The sequence below is a fragment of the Portunus trituberculatus genome, chromosome 25 (genome assembly GCF_017591435.1).
Source record: "Portunus trituberculatus isolate SZX2019 chromosome 25, ASM1759143v1, whole genome shotgun sequence".
Taxonomy (NCBI): domain Eukaryota; kingdom Metazoa; phylum Arthropoda; class Malacostraca; order Decapoda; family Portunidae; genus Portunus; species Portunus trituberculatus.
In genome coordinates this window covers 15,005,482-15,024,440 of record NC_059279.1, presented here as the reverse complement: position 1 = coordinate 15,024,440, position 18,959 = coordinate 15,005,482, and the positions used below count along the sequence as shown (strand labels likewise).

Below are 18,959 nucleotides of genomic sequence, written 5' to 3'. Positions count from 1 at the left end.
TGCTGCACAGAAGTATAGAATGTTTGTAATGGTGCCTAATAGTATACTATGTTCCTTGTTACTCGATTCTAATTTTTCTATTCATTATCCATTCTAGACCATGGCTAAGAAAACTAATCATGAGAACAGAACTAATCATCCCTGGCGGTCTCTGAAAAGTCACACAGCTAACAAACAATTGACAATGACCATGAAAGTTTAGGTGGTAAGAGCATCATCAAGCAGCGGTCTATGAGGGTCACAGCCACACTCCTTCTTGGTCTTGGTGGAGCTTGCAACACAACGCCGTTTATCACTCTAAGTATTCCCTTTAGCCCATAAATTCCCGTGAAAAGCCCATATGGTATAAAAAAAAGTACTGAATCAAATCAATAGATATTCCACCACTTGGCGTGACTTAATACAAGTGATCGGCGGTGAACGCGCCTCAACTCTGCGTAACTTACCAAAGGAAATTGAAATCTTATATCTCATTATTCCGACCAGGTGGAAATCATTATTGTTCATTATCTCATTATCATTGTTTTAAGACCTACTTGCTATTTACTTTTTGTTCATTTTATTCATCTATTTGAATTTATCCATTTTTGTTATTGTTATTGTTGTATTTCATTATACTTTCCAATACAATCATTATCTTAGTTGAGATTCAGCTTATCTTTTCCATTTATCTTTATTTCTTTTTTATTTTCCTTAGCGTAATATTTTTTTCTAGTTCGATTAAAATGCTTTCTTTATTTCATCCTTTATACATTTCCACACTACTATTTTCTTTCTTTTTAATGTTTCCTTTAGTTTTAGTTCTGTCTTATTCACTTTTAACACTTATTATTACTAAGGAAATGAAAATCTTGCATCCCATTATTCCGAGCAAGTGGAAATCATTGTCGCTTGTTATCTCACTATCATTGTATTAACTGCTGCTTGCTATCTTTTTTTTTTTGCTCATTTTTCTTATTGATATGATTTTATTTATTTCTATTATTGTATTCTATTTCATGACGCTATTCATTATAATCATTATTTTACTTGATATTTACTTGTTTTTCTTTTTATATCTATTTTTTTTATTCTTTAGCGTAATATTCTTTTTTTTCTATTTCGTTTCAGTTATTTATTTTCTTGATTTAACTCTTAATATTTGTTACCAGTAATTTCTAACACTCAGTACTATTTATTTTTTTCTCTATTGTTTATTTAGTTTCAGTTCGGTCTTCTTCTTTTTAACACTTATTATTAACATTTATTACTCACTCCTCTTATTATTAACATTTATTACTCACTTTTTGTTCTTTTTTTTTATTTCTGGATCCATTTTTACTTTTCATCTTTTCTTTTTATTCTCTCAATATTATTATTTCATTATTTATTTATTTATTTTATCATTATTATTATTTTATTTATTTATTTTATTATTATTATTATTATTATTTTTATTATATTATTTATTTATTTCATCATCATTATTATTATTATTTTGTTATTCTATTTATATATTTTATCATTATTATTATTATTTCATTTATTTATTTTATCATTATTTTATTATCTTATTTATTTATTTTTTTGTTTTCTTATCTAGCTTTTTTTTTCAATTTAATGTACTCTTAACGCTTATTACCATTGTTTATTACTTTGTCCAGGGTCCGAGTGTAGGTTGGGCTTCCTCACTCGGGGCAAGGGTTTCCTAGCGGGTGGGCTTTGAGATAGGAGGTACCCCAAAAAAGTATCCCCTTTAGCCCATAAATTCCCGTGAAAAGCCCACATGGTAGAAAAAAAAAAGTAGCGGCGCCATTCTAACTACACATTGTACCCACAATGCTGCAGGAGGGAGGTGTCGGTAGGTAACGATAGAAAGTGGAAAAAAAATGTATTTTCATTTCTGTCAAAACTGATGTAGAGATACTCTGACTAAATGGAAACTCAGCATCGTAGTGAACACAATGCTATGTGAAGGTATTTCTTAACAGAGACGAAATTATTTTGGTGACATTTTTTGACGAGAGAGAGAGTCTGTGGTGCAGTGTACATGTGGGTAAGGTCTTGAAGGCTGGGAACTTAACTCCAGCCTCACGAGAATGGAAGCTTGGAAAGCCTTGCTACTGCCTGTTGGAAATACTGCTACTACTACTGCTACTACTAATACTACTACTACTACTTCTAGTATACTGCTACTATTATTACGACTACTACTAAAAATAGTAATAATAATAATAATAATAATAATAATAATAATAATAATAATAATAATAATAATAATAATAATAATAATAATAATAATAATAATAATAACAATAATAATAATAATAACAATAATAATAATAACAATAATAATAATAATATCGATAATGAAAATAATAGTAATAATAATAATAATAATAATAATAATAATAATAATAATAATAATAATAATAAAAATATTAACATTAACTTTAATAATGATACTAATATCCTTTACAAAAGAAAGGGGTATAGATAACAAAATGGGATGAACAAAGAAATGAGAGAGATGGTATTTCAAATAATAAATAGTGGAACTTCTACTTAACATCAACGAAATTCATAAAATTCTAAGGCTTCACCTACATAAAATTCGAACAGGAATGTACTTCGTTGAAATAAAGATACTGTCTAATTCACGTGTGGATTACATGCATGTGTGTGTGTGTGTGTGTGTGTGTGTGTGTGTGTGTGTGTGTGTGTGTGTGTGTGTGTGTGTGTGTGTGTGTGTGTGTGTGTGTGTGTGTATTCATATCTTTAAACCCAAACAAAGCAAATAGAGAAAACAATTACATAAAATAACAAATCATCAAAGTTAGTTCCTTAATCACTTTCCTAATGACTTTCTAATGAGCTTCACTACTTGACTCACTGCATAACAGAGCGGCTGACTGACTCCATAACGGACGTCAGGGAATTAATGACTTATTGACTAACCGCCTCGATGGCAATGAATACGTATCAAATATCACAAAAGTTATCATAATTTTCATCAATATTAAAGGGCACCAAGCAGCACCTGTACTCATATTTCTCACCCCTCCTTCATTTAGCGGCGGCGGCAGGTGTGATGGACCACCTCAATAATGCATCAATCAGACAGTTATGGACCCCAGCCTGTCTATTTTAATGTGAGATGAGAGGGTCTTTGGTTGGGGGTAGTGGTGGAGGGCGAGTGACATGACGAGAAGGTGGCAAGGAGAGTCAGTTAACAAGTGTCCGCGTGGAGAGAAGGACAGGTAAGCTCCCTAATCAGTCTTTTCTCACCTGAGGGATCATAAGGTAAGGTAATAGCAAAACATTACTTCTACCATTACCACAACTACCACGACCACCATCACCACACCACCAACACTACCATTACCGGCAACCTTATTATTCAACTTAACAAGGTCAAAACTCTAAGATCACAACGTGCTTTAATTGTCAAATGGCTGACAGTTCCAAACCATACAACTACAACTATACCTTACCTTATAACCTTCACCTATTTCACTCTCTACTCCCAACACAGCCCGTCTCTCACAGATTGTCAGAAAAAAACATCTTATCTCATCTTTTTATTTGCTTATCTGTCTGATCACAATACTGCTGATCTGTTCTATGCAATCATATTACATCTTACTTCATAGTTCTCATATATTTTTCTGTCTCTCCATAATACATGAGGTCTATCACAAATCACCCCAGAAAACTCATCTCGTATCTTCATCTATTTTTCTGGTTATGATACTATCCAGCTACCCCAGACCACCCCAGCTTATCTTCCCTTTCATCTCTCCATTATACCACTTCGCTATTAGTCTACATTTGGACACCTAAGCAAAGATTCTTGTAGCATTCTTCATTCTGCCTCTCTGGTTCTTTGCGTCCCTCAGAACGTTTGGTGCTTACGAAGTACAGAGTTCAGTGAATTTGTGGGGACTGTTTGATTTTAGTTATTTACATATTCCAGACGCCTCTACTCTTTTCCTAGTTCTTTATATAGTTATCTCTGCCAGTAAAATATAACTTTAATCAAAGACAAAGGTAAAGGGGGAAATTTTTACAAACATAATTGCTTAAAAAATGCACATGAACTTTGAGGATATCTACTGCAACTGACAACTATAGAGCAAATATATTCATGAAAATTATACTATTCTTTCCCTGATATAATATTTTCACTTTTGTTGTTGTTGCAGTCATTTTATGTGAGTGAATTAGCTGGTGAATGAATATGTTTTGCTCTGATATGAAGTGTTCACGGACATCGGGGTAAAAATGCTATGCAGATTTAATGTAACATCTTCAGGTTATAACAGTAAAGTTTTAGATTACTGATCTGGCTTTCAGTTGACAGAAAGTCTAAAATCACACAGAGTTATAAGGCCAAACAATCAATATACTAATCCTTTTACAAACACGTAGTTCATTGGTCTATCTCTTACTGTAATATTACGTTATTGCAAACGAGAAAAAAAAAACTCACATAACTTTAAAACTCTTAGTTTAAGTATTCAGCATGTATAGCAAACCTCTTAGATAGAAAAGAAAACTGAAAAGAAAAGGTAAAAGATTATGAAGATGTAGTATGATTAATAATTTATGTCATTCATTCGATAGAAGCAAGACGAACAAGCGAGAATTGTAAAGAAGAGAGAAGGAAGTAAAGAACGTTGAGGAAACACTAAACATAAGATAAACTGGCTCTTCAACCATGACTGAACGAAGACCTTTCCTGAGAATTGCATGTGAGGAGGTAACTATCTGTCCTTCAGTACACACAGATAATAATTGTTACTGATAAACCTTTTTGTTACATGCAGATTTATCTTTCAATAGTCATATGAGATGAGTGTTAAATATTTTTCTGCGTTGAGATATATCCCCCCATTTATGTATGACAAATGTCACAGACATGTTTCCTAATATGAAATTAATTATATTTAACTTTTTATAAGATAATTTATGAAATGTAAAGTACTATAGATATACTTAATTTACAATATAGTTACCCGATTCAATTAACCATTTATCACATGTAAAACATAAACATACAAACATACACACAATCTTTCTCATATATTTACTATATCCTATTAACCATTCATGATAATTCCTGGTATTTTATTTTCGTCCTTTGACTAATGAACTATGATAAACATAACAAACGTATCTCTCTGCTTGTCATATACATATATAACTCTTCCAATAGACATTTATATCAAGCACTACATTGATATATCCTTTTTTATGACGAGAATTGAAAAAGAACACTCTCATTACTCCTACAGAAGTACCTTTATCACCCACCTTTATTGGTACTGAGAGTGAAAGACAACACCTTAATTAACCTCTCGATCCCATCCCCGCCAGTGGGTTCCGTGGACGAAGCTGGTGCGCGCGCAGGACGGCACCCTCAGCATTGTGGGGCCAATGGGGAACTTCCTGCAGGTCCTCTCTACCGTGCTGCGCTTCGAGTGCGTCAAAACACTAAGTTATGTTTAGCCTTATGATTGGGAAACTAGATGATGCGAGATATGAGTAGCAATGAATAAGGAAGCAGATGTATGAATATATGAACAGAAAATTCTAAGATTAGGAAACCTAACGAGGCACAATTTAAAAAAAAAAACATCTAGGGAAATGAGTAGATCAGTTAAAGACTTTATTAATGAGAATTTTATAAAGAAAATACGAGAAAACAATAAAACACAGTATTTTATGATAAGGAAATAGATAGACGTGTAAAAAAAATGAACAAATCAATTTATTAGTTTCATTTGCAATTCTCAGAGAAAAGAATATAAAAATAAATTGAATAAACCGACGAGCAAAGAAGCATTTATAAAATGTAGAAAAAAATAAAATAAAATCAATAATAAAAAAAGGTAAAATTCTTATTTAGAATTTGACGCAAAATTTAGCAATGTGCAACAAAAAGTGCGAAGGACTCTCAAGTAATGTGTTGTGTTGCCTGGTTGCTTCTCAATAGCTATGAGCTCACACAGTCCCCGGAGAAGGTGTGGGGCGGCCCAGACGAGAATGGTGACTGGAATGGAATGCTGGGGATGCTGCAGCGGGAGGTGAGTCTGACGGAGGTCACAGCTCACGGCGCTAACCAATGATACTGTACAATCAAAAAAACTAACACTTGTTGTTCTCCTATTCCATTTTACTCATATGGTGCCTTCTTTACCTCCTTCGCCACACAATATGTGTTTAAAAGTATTACTGTATTCCTTTGATGAACAGCAGTTATATATCAATTAATATGATTTGCTAGCCACATTTCAATATTAAGTATGTACATTAGCTATCCACTGACTAGTAATCAGACAGACTGACATTAAGATCACATAAACTCTATATGTTGATCTATGATTACAGGACAGATTCCTATCGATATAATTGGCATTCATGGATACCTTACTTATCAGAATCGAACACCAAGTCGCAAATAGTCTCACATGTATAATTAATTGTATGGGGGCAAAAAATATACACGATATATCATACGGTCATTACAAAACTATCACTATTCTATATTTCAGTGATAATATAAACAAGTTTTGATTTTACTGTTTACCATCCTGAAGGAGGTTGAGTTCGCCGTGGGTCCCTTCACGGTGACGCCTCAGCGGGAGACAGTGAGTGACCTGACCTACCCTCTGTCCGGCGCCGACAAAGCAATACTGTTGGCGCGGCCCAAGCTGGACACGGACATGGCGGGATTTGTCAAGGCGTTCACTTATGAGGTGATGATGGGAAAGCAAGCTGTGTTGCGTTGGCTTGTCTTGTCTTGTGATGTCTTGTCTTACTTTACTTTGTCTTCTTTTTTTTATTCTCTTGTACTGGTTTATTTATATGCATTTTGACCCCTTCAGTACCATGACGCGTTTCCACATTAATTCTGGTTACTATTTGATTTTATACAACTTTAGAATGTGGGGGATTAGAATAGTGAAGACTCTGGCCATTAATCCTCTGACCTCCATAGACCCTTCATAAAGTCAATAAAATGGTCTAATGATACACAAATCTCAAGGTAAAAATGTGTCCCAGTATTGAAGAAGTTAACTATAAACTTTCCACTTTTCATCCTTTCAATGTCTCTAAATATCCTTTTCTTTGCCATACTTTCTTAATATTCTAAAGCAGCAGTGTTCACCATTTGTGAGTTCTTTCATACAAATCTTTTTCTTTTTTTTCGAGTTCCATATTGTTAATCGTCTCAGTGTGGCCAAACTTCCAGACATGGCTACTGACGCTAGTGTTTGCCATCATCACCGCCATCGTCACTACTCTGCTGGTGCGCGCTGAGAATGTCTTGTTTGGTATCCCAGTGGAGGGCTTGGGGTCAAAAGTCTGCTTGTGGGTTCTGAAGGCATTCACACAGGAGAGTAAGTTTTGGTTAGGTTCTCTTGTTCTTACGTTTCTTATTCTTTGTCTTCTATTGCTACTGCAGCTACTACTCTTACTGCTACTTCTACTACTACTACTACTACTACTACTACTACTACTACTACTACTACTATTACTACTACAACTGCTACTACTGCTGCTGCTGCTGCTACTACTACTACTTCTACTACTACCACTACTACTACTACTACTACTGCTATTTCCTTTCTTGTAGTTCTTGCTCATTTTTCGCAATTTTTTATCTGTAATTAGTGACAAGTACAGGTTCTGACTGAAATAGTGTTACGGTTTTCAGCAACTTGTATTCCTTTTCGACTGGCTTCCATGACACTATCCTGTTCACTGTTGAGAAATCCGTAACGTTATTTCTGGCCACAGCTGCACGAGTTCCTTGGTAATCTTGTTTATTGTTTATCCTTTGCTGTTCTCATTATTCCAATCCATACTCCTTCTCATATTCTCATCCCATCTTCTACGTAATCCTCTCCAATTATTTCGAGTACTGTCATTTTTCACATTACTACCATTCTCTGTAACACATCATATGTCTGTCTGTTCTCGCTGTCTCCTGTGATTACATACTCCGTACTTCCTTCCCTTGCTTGTTAGTCTGCTATAGGTATTGCTACAGTAACAAGTGTATTAATTCATGGACAGTTTGAATAAAGCTCCATGAAAAATTCTCGCTTCTATTGATCTGTTATTGCACATGAATATTTCACGTCTGAGTATCTTCCCCCTCCCTCTTGTCCATAAATTTACACATCTGCATAATTCACTAGTTTTTATTGGGACAGATTACATGTTCGTCCTTCCCTCGGTTATGCAAGAATTATAAACCTGTTTTCTTTCTTACTCTTGTTCTTCTTATTTCTTCACCTTCTCCTCCTTCAGGCTCGACGTGGTTGCCTAAGAATGACGCTGGCCGCCTTCTGATCACCACCTGGTTACTGGCGTCCCTGGTGTTCATGTCCTCCTACAGCGGCATTCTCACCGCTATGCTTACTCTGCCCCGCGTGGTGATTCCCATTAACTCTATCTACGACATGGTGGCGCAGGCTGACATTCCCTGGAGGCTCGAAGCGGGCTCCTCCATGTTCCAGTACTTCAAGGTTGTCATGCAGTCATGCAGCGATATATTTCTGGCTGTTTTCTTTTTCTTTTCTGTCTGTTCGTTTGTGTATTGTTTTATATTTTACTTTGTTGCTTAGTTTGATTTTATTGTTGAGTTGTTTACTGTTTTATTTGTCTGTCAATGTGCTTCGTTTTTTTTTTTTCTTTTCTTTATTCATTTGACGGTACTGTACCTTCACCACGTCTGTGTAAGACTTTATATTTTACTGTAATTTGAACGTATACTTCGACTACACATAACATTTTCATCCAGACATCTTTTTATAGAATGTTTAAGGGTCAATAAAGTATCTATCTATTTATCTATTTGTCAGTCTATACATCCATTTATCTATCTATCATTTCTACCTCTATCTATCTTTCTATTTATATATCAATTTACCTATCCATATATTGTTACCTATCCATCCATCTATCCATCGTTCTCAATTTGTGACAATTGTGTTCTTTCTCCTGCAGGAGGCAACGGACGGCGTGCGGCGCGAGGTGTTCACGGGCAGGTCAGGCACCTTCCAGGACTGCTGGGCGGCGCGGCAGGAAATAGTTAACGGGGAGTTTGCTGCGATATGCGACATTATCACCATGAAGAAAGCCATGGCGTGGGACTTTAGGTCAGCCTCTCCTCCCTGCAGTGTGCAACTAGTTATGGTTATAATGATCATCACTATTTTTTATTATTCTTATTTTTTTCTCTTACAATCTTTTTATTTTGTTCTTAAATAGTACAGTTATTCTTCTATTTGTGTGTGTGTGTGTGTGTGTGTGTGTGTGTGTGTGTGTGTGTGTGTGTGTGTGTGTGTGTGTGTGTGTGTGTGTGTGTGTGTGTGTGTGTGTGTGTGTGTGTGTGTGTGCATTTGTCAGTCCAATTAATCTTTCTTACTTGGAATTTATGCTTAGTGAGAAAAATAGAAAAAGTAATACGTATTTATATTACCACCACCAATACCACCACCACCACCACCACCACCACTACTGACGAAAGACGGTAATGAGGTATGGCGGTATGGACCTTAACACTAACACTCACTGACGCCTCTTTCCTGCAGCACCTCCGGGGACTGCCATCTGTACATCGCCAGGGAGATGGTCTACTCCAGCGCCTGGGTGGCCGTCGCCTTCAAAAGAAACTCCTCTTACTTTGAGCCTGCCAATGATGTGTAAGTGGTAAAAATGATGGAAGTAGTAGTAGTAGTAGTAGTAGTAGTAGTAGTAGTAGTAGTAGTAGTAGTAGTAGTAGTAGTAGTAGTAGTAGTAGTAGTAGTTGTAGTGATTGTTGTTGTGGTAGTAATAGTAGTTGTTGTAAGGCCAGGTAAGTTCAAAGATGATTACAGGAATCGACAAAATTGACAAATGTTATATATTAAAAGAAAAAAATATTGCATACTCTGTAGATTCTGTCAGAAAAGAAAACGAAGTGAAAAAAAGAAAACGGGACGGAACGGAACTGTTGAGAGGAATTTCACAGTACAGCATTACAACTGAAACAGCTATCTAACGGAATTGGAAAAAAAAAATTACGATTAATACTGTTTTCAAAAGCTAAGGAAGAGAAAAGTCAGATTCACAGAGATGCTTTTTTCTTTTGGCAATGACCCAGACTCATCAAAACATTACTGGAATCATGAAGACTGCCTTAAAAACTTCCAGAACTTCATTAGAGCTTGCCAATTAAAACGAGGCTCCGAACCGTTTCAAAATACTAATCTTAGGTTCGTATTTTGAAACGCTTTGCTCTCTCATCAAGACTATTTCCCAAGGCTACAGAGACGACTAGCGGGGTTTCCAAGACTGTTTCTCCAGCTAATGATAGAGAAATCTTGACACTCTGCTTCTAGAACCGTAAAATTGCATTAAAAACTCGTGTAATTTTAAATAAACTCTTTTGAAATAGTAGAGGTGAGGAACAGAAGATTTTGAGAATATGTGTCTTAAACCTAACGATATGGTCCATTCGTGTGGCGTGGCTGCAGAATCCGAGCTCTGCTGGAGGCTGGGCTGGTGGATCAGTGGCTGCGTGAAGTCATAGCTGTCACCCCGCAGTGTCTCCAGCCGCCCTCAGCTGACCGCACAGACGGCGTCTCTCCTCTCGATCTCAAGTCCTTTGGCGGGCCTATGCTGGTCCTGCTTGGGGGTGAGTTGAGGAGGAAGGAGTGTATCTTCAACTTGTACTTTACTTATTAATTTTCTCTTGTTATACGGAGTGATTTTTTGCTCACACACACACACACCAGAGCTATTTCACAATTTTCTTTTCATTCTGAACTGCTTTAAGAGAGGAATATTACCACACCTACCACAATTAATTCACCACACCTAAATTCATTAAATCGACTGCATTTCTTTTTATAATTGCTATTTACTTTATTTAGTTTATGCTTCTTTCAACCAGCTCCTGCTCCACATAAAAATCTCCGAAAAATAAACCTGCTGTTGATAGAATTTACATTGCGTGAACAAAATCAAAATTAAATGTTTCTTCTTAGGCAAATAATGAGTCGGTACATGGCTACACAGATTACTTGAATAGATTAAATCAGTGGAGGCCTTGCAGAAAGTAAGGATCTTTCTTCTGGCAGGGGAAGTGATAGCAGCCATCGTGTTCGGAGTGGAATTCTTGATGAGGACCTGTTGACCACGGACGCGTATCACTACTGCCCCTGAACACTCGCCGCCAAGACCTGTGACTCTCCCCTCGTAACACACCTCAAGCTTCTCATCTCTCCTCACACTACCTTACTCGAGAAACACGGGCTTTTACTAGTGATGAGGATAATAACGGTGACGATGATGATGATGATGATGGTGATAATGATGATGATGATAATAGTAATAAAATAATACTAATCCGCATTTCTTGTCATTGCTGTCTTTTCACCTGTAATGCAACAAGGTTTATAAGAAAAAAAAAACGGCGGAGGTTTGTTAGGAGGATAAAAGACTTATCAATTATCATTATCTTTCTTTCTCTTCTCTCTTGCCTAAATATACGCCAAAATATGGATACTTCTGAAATGTTAATATGTATCGCTGTATTATAGACAGATAAATAAAGAGCCACAAAAAGATAATAAACAGCTACCAGCCCATCTATTCACAAGTGATAGTAAATAAGATATGTAGGATTGTAAAGAGAAAGATTTTTCACCACTTGCAACACTTGACTTTCCACAAAAGGAGTTTCGTAATACATTTTCTTCCAGTATGTTAAATGCAGGTGGGTTCTGTCTTCAACTGAGAATAAGTAAATGAAAAAACAGCGTACCTTTATTTCTCGGGAAACAAATTGCTGCAAATCATAACAAAAAAATTACAGTCCAGGTGCGAGGTTTTCATGTGTTTGAATTGAGATACTACTTGTGATTACAAATATTCATAATCATTCAATACCACACGACACAAGAGCACATGACGATAGCGGAAAAGGTCTTTTGAAATATTTTTCCCCTGTAACGCAACAAGGTCTATAAGAAAAAAAAAAAAAACGGCGGAGGTTGGTCAAGAGGATAAAAACCTATCAATTATCATTACCTTTCTTTCTCGTTTTTTTTTTTGGCTACATATACGCAAAAAATATGGATACTTCTGAAATGTGCGGTGGAAGCTTCGTAATTCGTCATGCTGCTGTACAAAAAAAAAATTAGATTATTTGTGCACAAGAGACACACTCAGTTAGCAACTACGAACAAGCTTATTAGGGTGCGGTAGGAAGGGTGTTCAGGGTATTATTGTTCATTATTTACTCTTAAATCGATCCAACATGCTCACTCAACTAATCAAAGACACAGAACAGTTGCAAGTATAAAAACAGTCTGGATGTTAGGTTACAGGTAAAAAAAAAAAAAGAGAAACTACCAGTATTAATGCCAATAAGACACTTACAAACTAACAAAAGAAAATGTTAGGTTAAGAACAAAATCAATAAGAAAATGATAAAGAAAAGAAAGGAGGTTAGCAAACAGATAACAGAAGAAACAACACACTCACCTCTACAGAAAAGCTCTGGGTCAGAAGAGAGAAGTTGGAGAGCAACAAAGAAGTAAAAGGAGAGAAACAGAGAAGCAGAACCAATCAACAGAAAGAAACTAGAGACTAATAGAGCGGTAAGCTAAAAAATATGTCAGAAGATGAATATGTCAGAGGATGAAAAGTAAACCAGATGTACAAGATAAAGAATGAAAAATTAACAGACAAAAAAAAAAAAACATCAAGATAAGCAAGAGGTGGAAAATAGATAACCAAATGAACGTAGATAACAACTAAGTACGAGGAAGAGAACGATAAAATTAAAGACGCTTATAAGACAAGTATAAAAAGATAAGATAAACGAGAAAGGTAAAAATTAACAGGTAGACACATCAAGGAACATAACAGTTAATACAGAAGAATAAAACGTTAAAGTTAAGACAGTTAGAGGGAAGGAACAGTGAGAGAGAGGTTAGATGAGGAAGAGAAGGAAGGTGACAGACAAGGTAACGTTAAAAAAAATGTCGCCCTTTCTCAGCAGGTGGCCGGGCAAGTCTACCTATCAGTCACCTGTCAGAGCTAGTCAAGTCACGCGCTGCTCCGCCATGCATACCTAACTGATCTGCTCGTATTGGCAAATTGACAAACCTCTACCTACCCACTCGACTTTAAGAAATAATTAAATGTCGCTGGGGGAGAACTAAGTAATGGGAAAGAGTAAGAAAGAAGAATGATGAGAGAAATGTGCTCAGTCGTCAACAGGCTTCAAGACAGGTAAGACAGGTAAGTCAGGTGGGTTTAGTAATCTCTGCCTTCCATTTACTATATGTTGGTTACTTCCGTGCGCTTTAACTTTAACCCCTTCAGTACCATGACGCCTTTACATATTCATTCCGATTATTATTTGACGATTTTATACAGCTTCAGTAACTTATGTGGGAATTAAAATAGTGAAGACTCTGGTCATTAGTCTTCTGACCTCCATAGACCCTTGCTAATGTTAATGAAATCGCCTAATCATACCCAAAAATTCATGGTAAAAATGTGTCCTTGTACTGAAAGGGTTAATAACTCCACCAAAAACTCCAGCTAACACTCACGGAGACTTAAAAGTTTGTGTACTAGATATACATTTCTTTCAGTCATACAGTGTACTCGTTTCCCGGAAGTGATACGTGAAGATAGTCGTCAAAAGGGCTTGTGTCGTTTTCTGTCGTGAAAAATAGCAAATGTTGAAGGAAGAAATCATCAATCTTGTTTTAGTAGTTTGAGTGTTCTTTTAAATCTTAATATCTTTCCAAAAATTGTACGCACGCTCTTCACCTCTATTCGTGAATTTGTGCTTGGCAGTGTGGAAAATAAAAACGTAAAGAAATATGCGTAACTTAATCGTCACTTCAGATGGAAAAAATAAAAAAGTTAATCTCGCTTTAACAGTTTTCTTTTTTTCAATTCTTAATCAGTTTTCTTAGAGTGATTCGTAAACTATGGAGTTGTGTGTGTGTGTGTGTGTGTGTGTGTGTGTGTGTGTGTGTGTGTGTGTGTGTGTGTGTGTGTGTGTGTGTGTGTGTGTGCGTGCACTTTGCTATATACTCGTACGTTGATGTCAAGGAAGAGGACAGGAAAATAGATCCTATATGAAAAAACTGTTGAACCAAGATTCCCGTGTTTTATTCAGTGTGCGGTCGAAGCTTCGTAATTCTGGGTGTGGCGGTATGCTGCTATTAGTAATTGCAAACAAGACTATTAATGTGTGGTAGGAATGGTCTTCAGGATATTATTGTGCAAATTTACTCTTACATCGATTGTGTCATTCAAGAGGGCGTGGTACCAAGTGATAGGTTTCTAGTCAGTTTGCACAGACTTATTCGTCAAAAAAAAGGTTAAGTTTTGTTAAGAAAGAAGAATGATGAGAAAGCTGTTTAACATTCAACAGGACAGCGAAGCAGGACACATTTTATGACCGTGACTGTTCATCCAGTACAGAAAGTGTCACGTCCAGGCTTCCTTTATTTTGTTTTCACGTTCTTTCAGGCAGCGAAGAGCAAAGAGAGACGTTCGCATTAGAGGATAAGAAGCTCACTGGAGAAGGACACCGGCATGAAGTCCTCGAAGCCTTTCCTGAGGGTGGCGGTGGAGCAGGTACTGTACTGTGCAGGATTGCTTGGCGTCACTTTCTTTTCATAAGTCAACACAATTCTTTAAAAAAAAAAAAAAAATTGCGAGCATTATTTACAGTTTTTTTTCCTTCTTTTATAAATTTCATATAGTTCAAAAGTTAAAATTTTCTCTCTCTCTCTCTCTCTCTCTCTCTCTCTCTCTCTCTCTCTCTCTCTCTCTCTCTGTCCGTCAGTGGGAGACATGGATCACGCTGCTGCCTCAGGAGGACGGCTCCATGAGAATCAAAGGCCCGATGTTCAAGTTCATGGAGGTTGTGGCAAACGTTCTCAATTTCAAGTGAGCTCGTGGGAAGTCTCGTTGATTAGCTTGCTGTGTTTAATATACTATGTACTGTTCCTAGCACCAGCTTGTTACTTGCATTTGTATTGTTATTTGTATTTATGAAAAAAATATTATTACAAAGTAATGAGGTATCTAACAGTATTACAATTCATACCACAGACATATCATTTCATCAGCTAGATTTTTTTTTTTTTTTAAGAACTAGTAGGTTCCACTTTACCACGGCGGCCCTTGCAACTTTCAATATTTTCTCCCATTCTGGAAATACACTGGATTAGTTAATTGTAATAACATCAAATTTGATTGTGTGTGTGTGTGTGTGTGTGTGTGTGTGTGTGTGTGTGTGTATATATATATATATATATATATATATATATATATATATATATATATATATATATATATATATATATATATATATATATATATATATATATATCAGCTACGAGTTGGTGAGGCCGAAGGAGTGGGAGTGGGGAAGCCCAGACGCTAATGGGTCCTGGACCGGTATGCTGGGAATGCTGCAGAGGGAGGTGAGGTTGGTGGTGGCGGGGCTGGGGTGACGCAAAGATGAGGTTGTCCAGGTACAGGCATGATTAGTAATCAGTTGATCTGCAGCAGTTCTTCCATTGTTCCCAGCCTTCCTTCAGTAATGATATTCCTTATCTGCTGAGAATCTCTCGGTTATTAAGTTGTGTAAGGAGGTTTTTAACAGATCAAAGGGCTTATGATTGAGAAAACTAAGAAGCCCAATGAATGACAGTAGAAATATAGTTGATTTATGACCAATACGATAAGTAGACAAGATCACTCCGTTTAACGTAAATGTATAAGTTTAATTTTAATACTTTTGAAGTGCAGTTGAGTATTAATGGACGGAATGACTCGTGAGATATTTCCAAAAAGATTCATTCAAAGCCTAAAGTTCCTTTTCTAGTGATGATCCAACAGCACACACAAGAGCAACACGAAGAGAAAAGCACCGACGCATTATTACTTCTATGCGTTTGTGCGTCTTTTGAGCGAGCTTTGCTTGTTGACTTACTAACTCCGTCCCGGCCAAGGGCAGGAGGTGGAGATGGCACTGGGTCCCTTCACCATCACACCGCAGCGGGAGACGATCAGCGATATGTCCATGCCGCTGTCCAGTGAGAACAAGGCTATCATGGTGGAAAGGCCGCGGGTGAGGACCGACATGGCGGGCTTCCTGAAGGCCTTCACCATTGAGGTGAGGGAGGGGCTGTCCTGTCTAAGGCTGTCATTACGTCCACGCTATCATTCCTTGGGATGCTGAAGTGGCGGTGGTGCCCTCAGGTGTGGCTCCTGACCATGCTGAGCATTGTGGGGATCAGCTGCTCCACCGTGTTCGTAGTGTGGGCCCAGGGACACATCTTTGGCCGTGCCGTGAGGGACGCCGTGGGCAAAACCTTAGTGTGGGTGGTGAAGGCGCTGACGCAAGAAGGTGAGTTATCGGCCCAGCCTTTCTCTCTCTCTCTCTCTCTCTCTCTCTCTCTCTCTCTCTCTCTCTCTCTCTCTCTCTCTCTCTCTCTCTCTCACACACACACACACACACACACACACACACACACACACACACACACACACACACACACTCTTAGTATCAACATTATTTTCTTTTTCTTTTTTTATTTTGATCACTTAATCAATCAACTTTTCCTCTTCCTTTTCTCCTCTATCGCCCCTTACTGCAGGGTCCGAGTGGCTGCCGCCCCATGACGCAGGCCGCGTGCTGGTCACCACCTGGCTGCTGGCGTCCTTGGTGTTCATGTCTTCTTACGGCGGCATCCTCACCGCCATGCTCACCGTGCCGCGGGTAACCATCCCCATCGACTCAATGTACGACCTTGTGGCTCAGAATGACATGCCCTGGAAGGTAGAGGGAGGATCCATGCTGTACCAGTACTTCCAGGTAGCGTCGCGTCCTCTAGCCTGTACAAATTTGTGGTGACGGTTATTCTTCGCGGGGGGGAAGTGTTCATTGGTAGTGTGCGTCACGATAGGTGACACATACCCAGTACAGCCTCTCACGGTAAAGCTGAGGGACATTTTCAGGAGGCGACGGAAGGAGCGAGGAGAGAAGTGTTCCTTAGAAGCTCCGGCACTTTCAAGGACTGCTGGGAAGCTCGCCAGGACTTGGCAGACGGCAAGTACGCCGGTTTTTGCGACGACGTTACCATGATAAAAGTCATGGCTTGGGATTTTGAGTAAGTTTGGCTTTATTCCTTTACTGAAGGAAAACAAAATTCATGAGTTACTAAGAGTGAGAGATATTTACAAGATTTTCAAAGTAATTCCTCCGAGATCAATATTCTTTTCATATGTCCATGCACATGCAGCACATTGTACTATTTTTATTTAAAACTCCATATGTGACTTCAAATGGCGTGATTACCTTGCTTGACGCATAGACTTATACACCACAACATCTCCATCCTATTTTTTTTTCCATCCTGCCACGAAGAACCTCTGGAAGCTGCAACGTGTACATAGCGCGGGAGAAGGTCATCTCTAGCGTGTGGAAAGGCGTCGGCTTCAAAAGAAATTCTCCTTACATGTCCCGCGTTAATGACGTGTAAGTTACAGAAATTGTATATACTTATTTTCATACCAGATATTGATTTTTATAAGGGAACCCAATGATAAAGTGTCAGAGTAAGATGAATGTTCCCGAAACTCCCCACGCAGTATCCTGACGCTGCAGCAGGCGGGACTGGTGGACATCTGGCTCCAGGAACAGATCGGCACAGTGCCACATTGCCTCAGGCCACCCAGCACAGACCGGCAAGACGGCATCAGTGCCCTTGACATGGAGGCCTTTGGAGGACCATTCCTGGTGCTGGTGGGAGGTAAGGGAGTGGAGGAGGAAATGAAGAAGCTGCAAGTGATGAAAGGCCGACCGTTTCACTGACCGACTTAGTGAGTCAGTGACTGCCGGACTGACTGACGGACCAATTGATTGATTGATTGATTGATTGATTGATTGATTGATTGACTGATTATCCGACAGGGTGAGATGTGTACCAATGGAGAAGAGTGATCCACCAATCATTAACGAGGCCTTGAGTTAGGATATTCGGGATTTCTAAATTAAGTAAACTCTAGATTCCGTGAAGAACTGAAAGAATGAACACTGCCTGAAGGAGCGGATGGACAGAGGAAATTAATCTTATCTGTGTTGTATCTCCACGCCCTCAGGTCTCTGCGTGGCCACCATAGCCTTCCTTCTGGAGCTGCTCACTGCCTGCTGTTCGTAAGACTCACCGCGCCTGCCCTGGACAAGTGACTCTGACCCTTACACTCATTTAATCATTATCCTGCATTGATTCTATACATATGCTGATAATGAACAGCTCTTAAATACTTCATTTGATCCCTCCATGTTGACCAAATCCCACTACACTTGACAACGTTCCAAGCAAAGCTGATCAAACCACTCTCTCCTGACAACACATCCCACAATGCTGATCAAACCCCACTATGCTGATTCCAGTCCCACTTAGCTAACAACGAACCAAAACTTAATATAAACCCAACTATGCTGACCGTAAACTTCACTATGCTTATAACAATTCTCTTGTGCTGATGATGAAATTACTGATTCCACACCACTCTATGCTGAGCACAAACTTAGCATAGGGAAAAGTTACTACATATATGGTGACTAGAAAATGACTACTCAAGCCACAAACCCACTATGCTATTCTGACCATTAATCCCTAACCAGTCACCATTTCTGCACATATGCTTACAATTACAAACGATGCTGACATTTACACTTAACACCATTACACTACATATCGACGCTGACCTTTATACGCTGACTCCAAGGTCTAATATGCTGGCAAATACTAATATTTTTTTGATCCACACATTCACAGGACACTCAAAAACACAAAGGAACACAAAAGAAGACCGAACAGCATCAAACGTGTTGGCCCGGACGAGATTATTTAAGGCCCATTGTAATCAGA

General features: G+C 38.1%; 2 protein-coding genes across 2 annotated transcripts; both read left to right on the top strand.

Moving 5' to 3' along the window:
• Nucleotides 1–4,603: 4,603 nt before the first annotated feature.
• On the top strand, nt 4,604–11,391 carry LOC123508793 (glutamate receptor ionotropic, delta-2-like). Its single transcript, XM_045262709.1, has 10 exons — nt 4,604–4,741; nt 5,359–5,462; nt 5,978–6,068; nt 6,582–6,740; nt 7,238–7,385; nt 8,302–8,519; nt 9,001–9,152; nt 9,588–9,698; nt 10,512–10,672; nt 11,118–11,391. The coding sequence occupies exons 1-10, from the start codon at nt 4,700–4,702 to the stop codon at nt 11,171–11,173; spliced, it is 1,242 nt and encodes a 413-aa protein (XP_045118644.1). The 5' UTR covers nt 4,604–4,699; the 3' UTR covers nt 11,174–11,391.
• A 4,771-nt stretch (nt 11,392–16,162) lies between these two features.
• Nucleotides 16,163–18,959, top strand: LOC123508665 (glutamate receptor ionotropic, kainate 3-like). Its single transcript, XM_045262511.1, has 7 exons — nt 16,163–16,195; nt 16,282–16,429; nt 16,644–16,897; nt 17,041–17,192; nt 17,450–17,560; nt 17,674–17,834; nt 18,184–18,959. Exons 1-7 carry the CDS (start codon nt 16,163–16,165, stop codon nt 18,240–18,242), a joined length of 918 nt encoding a protein of 305 aa, XP_045118446.1. The 3' UTR covers nt 18,243–18,959.